The following is a 2,747-nucleotide window of genomic DNA, read 5'->3' as shown; positions in this document are numbered from 1 at the left end:
CTTTTCTTCTTGATCACGGAGGTGAGAGGCGCGGCGACCGTACTGAAGTCTCGCACAAACCTCCGGTAAAAGCTGGCTAGGCCGTGGAACGACCGGACTTGAGCGATGCTCGTTGGCGTGGGCCACTCCTCTATTGCGCGTATCTTTTCTCCATCGACCTTGAGGCCCTGCAAACTCACAACAAAGCCTAATAAGACCAATTCATCAGCAGCAAACACGCACTTTTTCAAGTTTGCGTAGAGTTGCTCTTCGTGGAGAGTAAACAAGACAGCCTCTAGGTGTTTAACATGATCAGTCAAGCTAGAGCTATACACTAATATGTCATCAAAATAAACCACTACGAATTTGTTGATAAACGATCTCAAAACGTGGTTCATAAGACGCATAAAGGTAGAGGGGGCGTTAGAAAGACCGAATGGCATTACCAACCATTCGTACAAACCCTGTTTTGTCTTGAAGGCCGTTTTCCACTCGTCGCCCTCCTTCATTCAAACTTGATGGTAGCCGCTCTTCAAATCGATCTTTGAGAAGACGATGGCGTTGCTAAGCTCGTCTAGCATATCATCGAGGCGTGGAATGGGGTGGCGGTATTTGATGGTGATGTTGTTGACGGCTCTACAATCGACGCACATCCTCCATGATCCATCTTTCTTCGGGACCAAGAGCACTAGCACGGCACACGGACTCAAGCTCTCTCGAACATAGCCTTGCGCCATGAGATCCTTGACTTGCCGCTCAAGCTCCTTTACCTCTTTGGGGTTGACACGGAAGGCTGGCCGGTTGGGAAACTGCGCTCCTGGAACTAGATCGATCTGATGCTCGATGCCTCTGATCGGTGGTAGGCCTTCGGGGAGTTCTTCGGGGAACACATCGGCGAAACGCTTGAGGACGCCGCGTATGACCTCCGGTAAGGCCTCTAGTGAACCATCAAGACCTGAAAGCAATGCATCTCGAAACAACATCAAAATCACTTGGGCTGAGTCCTTAAGGGACTTTCTAACATCACCATACTGAATCAGGAAATTCTTTTTATCGTTCGAGTCTTTAGACAACTTGTCTTGCATTTCATGCACTTGTGTGGGGCTCAAGGGTTTCAAGCAAATACGTTTGTTGTCATGAACGAAAAAGTATTGGTTAGTATGGCCGCAGTGTGTGGTGCGCTTATCAAACTGCCATGGGCGCCCCAATAAGAGGTGGCTAGCTTGCATAGGCACTACATCACAAAGGACTTGATCCTTATACGGACCGATACTGAATGGGACCGTGACCTGTTCCTTTACATGGATCACGGTCTTATCATTTAACCATCTCAAGCGGTAAGGACGAGGGTGGTTTGTGGTTTCAAGAGAAAGTTTCTTGACAAGACTAGAACTTGCCACGTTAGTGCAAGAACCTCCGTCTATTATCACGCCACAAACGCGACCACTTACAGTGCATCTTGTGTGGAAAATGTTGTCACGTTGGTTGGCGTCATCAGTGGCTACGCCGGCGTTCAAGATGCGGCGTATCATTAGCAGTTCTCCAACCTCGGGCTCCGCAACAGCTTCTTCCAGCTCGGCTTCCCCTCGCACAATCTCTTCGGTGACCTCATCGTCGGACTCGATCTCGCCAGCCTCGGTCGCGGCTCCGGACGTCGGTGGTGTTGCGTCGCGGATCTTGGCGCTCATTGGTGGCCGGTTCCCTTGTCTTAAATCTCGAGTCCACACTAGTCGCCTTGGGCTTCTCTGGCAATCGGTTTGATGGCGACGCGTTAGGAGTCCAATTCGGAACTCCTTGAGTATGGCCACGAGGAGCAGAGGCGCTCTTTTTCTTGATCTGAGTTGCAAAGGTTTGATAGGGCTGGCGCTCGACCTTGCGTGCAATGCGCTCTTGTAACCCATCCAAGAACTGAGCCATGAGTGACTCTTCGGAGTCGTCGACTTGCAATCCGTTGAGCCAATGTTCAAATTCTTCGTAATACTCCTCTACGTTTCGTGCGCCTTGCGTGAGTCGCTGAAACTTCTTCTGGAGCTCGCGGTGGTAGTACGGAGGCACGTAGTGCCTTCGCATTTCCGCTTTCAAAACTTCCCAAACAGTGATAGGTCGGTCGCGGTTACGTCGCTGCTCAGCTTTGAGTCGATCCCACCAGGTAAGGGCGTGATCGGTGAATTGTGCCACCGCATATTGGACCTTTCGCAGCTCCGGATAGGCATGACACGAATACAAGTGGTCCATGCGACTCTCCCATTCAAGATAGGTGTAACGACCCGGAACCTCGGTAGGGGTGAGTCGAGAAATCCGAGTCAAGATAGTCGAGAAATCCGAGTCGAGATAGTCGAGATAGTAGAGGATTGTATCTAGGATTCTATCGAGGATTCTATCGAGGATTGTATCGAGGATTCTATCGAGGATTCTATCGAGGATTGTATCGAGGATTCTATCGAGGATTGTATCGAGGATTCTATCGAGGATTCTATCGAGGATTCTATCGAGGATTCTATCGAAGATTCTATCGAGGATTCTATCGAGGATTCTATCGAGGACTCTATCGAGGAATGTATCGAAGATTGTATCGAGAGTTGCCGGTACTCATCGACGGAAGGATCCGACAGTTAAGGGGTTGAGCGATGGAAATGGAGAGTTCGAAACTACTAAAGTAGTGAACAGACGTTCGAACTGGGGAAATAGAATCCCAAGTTTACAGTGATCAGATCATTCAGGCTTGCAAGTTTCTGGATGAAAATTGGTTCGGTCGAACAGGTTTGTAA

The 2,747-nt window shown here is 49.4% G+C and overlaps 1 protein-coding gene across 1 annotated transcript; it reads right to left on the bottom strand.

Moving 5' to 3' along the window:
* Nucleotides 1–488: 488 nt before the first annotated feature.
* On the bottom strand, nt 489–2,214 carry LOC147933002 (uncharacterized). Its single transcript, XM_087477251.1, has 3 exons — nt 1,771–2,214; nt 1,247–1,724; nt 489–934 (listed from the first exon to the last, which is right to left on the bottom strand). Exons 1-3 carry the CDS (start codon nt 2,212–2,214, stop codon nt 489–491), a joined length of 1,368 nt encoding a protein of 455 aa, XP_087333377.1.
* Between the last annotated feature and the right edge of the window lie 533 nt (nt 2,215–2,747).

Source organism: Camelina sativa, chromosome 12 (genome assembly GCF_030686135.1).
Source record: "Camelina sativa cultivar CO46 ecotype springtype chromosome 12, ASM3068613v1".
NCBI classification, from domain to species: domain Eukaryota; kingdom Viridiplantae; phylum Streptophyta; class Magnoliopsida; order Brassicales; family Brassicaceae; genus Camelina; species Camelina sativa.
This window is presented reverse-complemented; position numbering and strand designations above follow the sequence as displayed.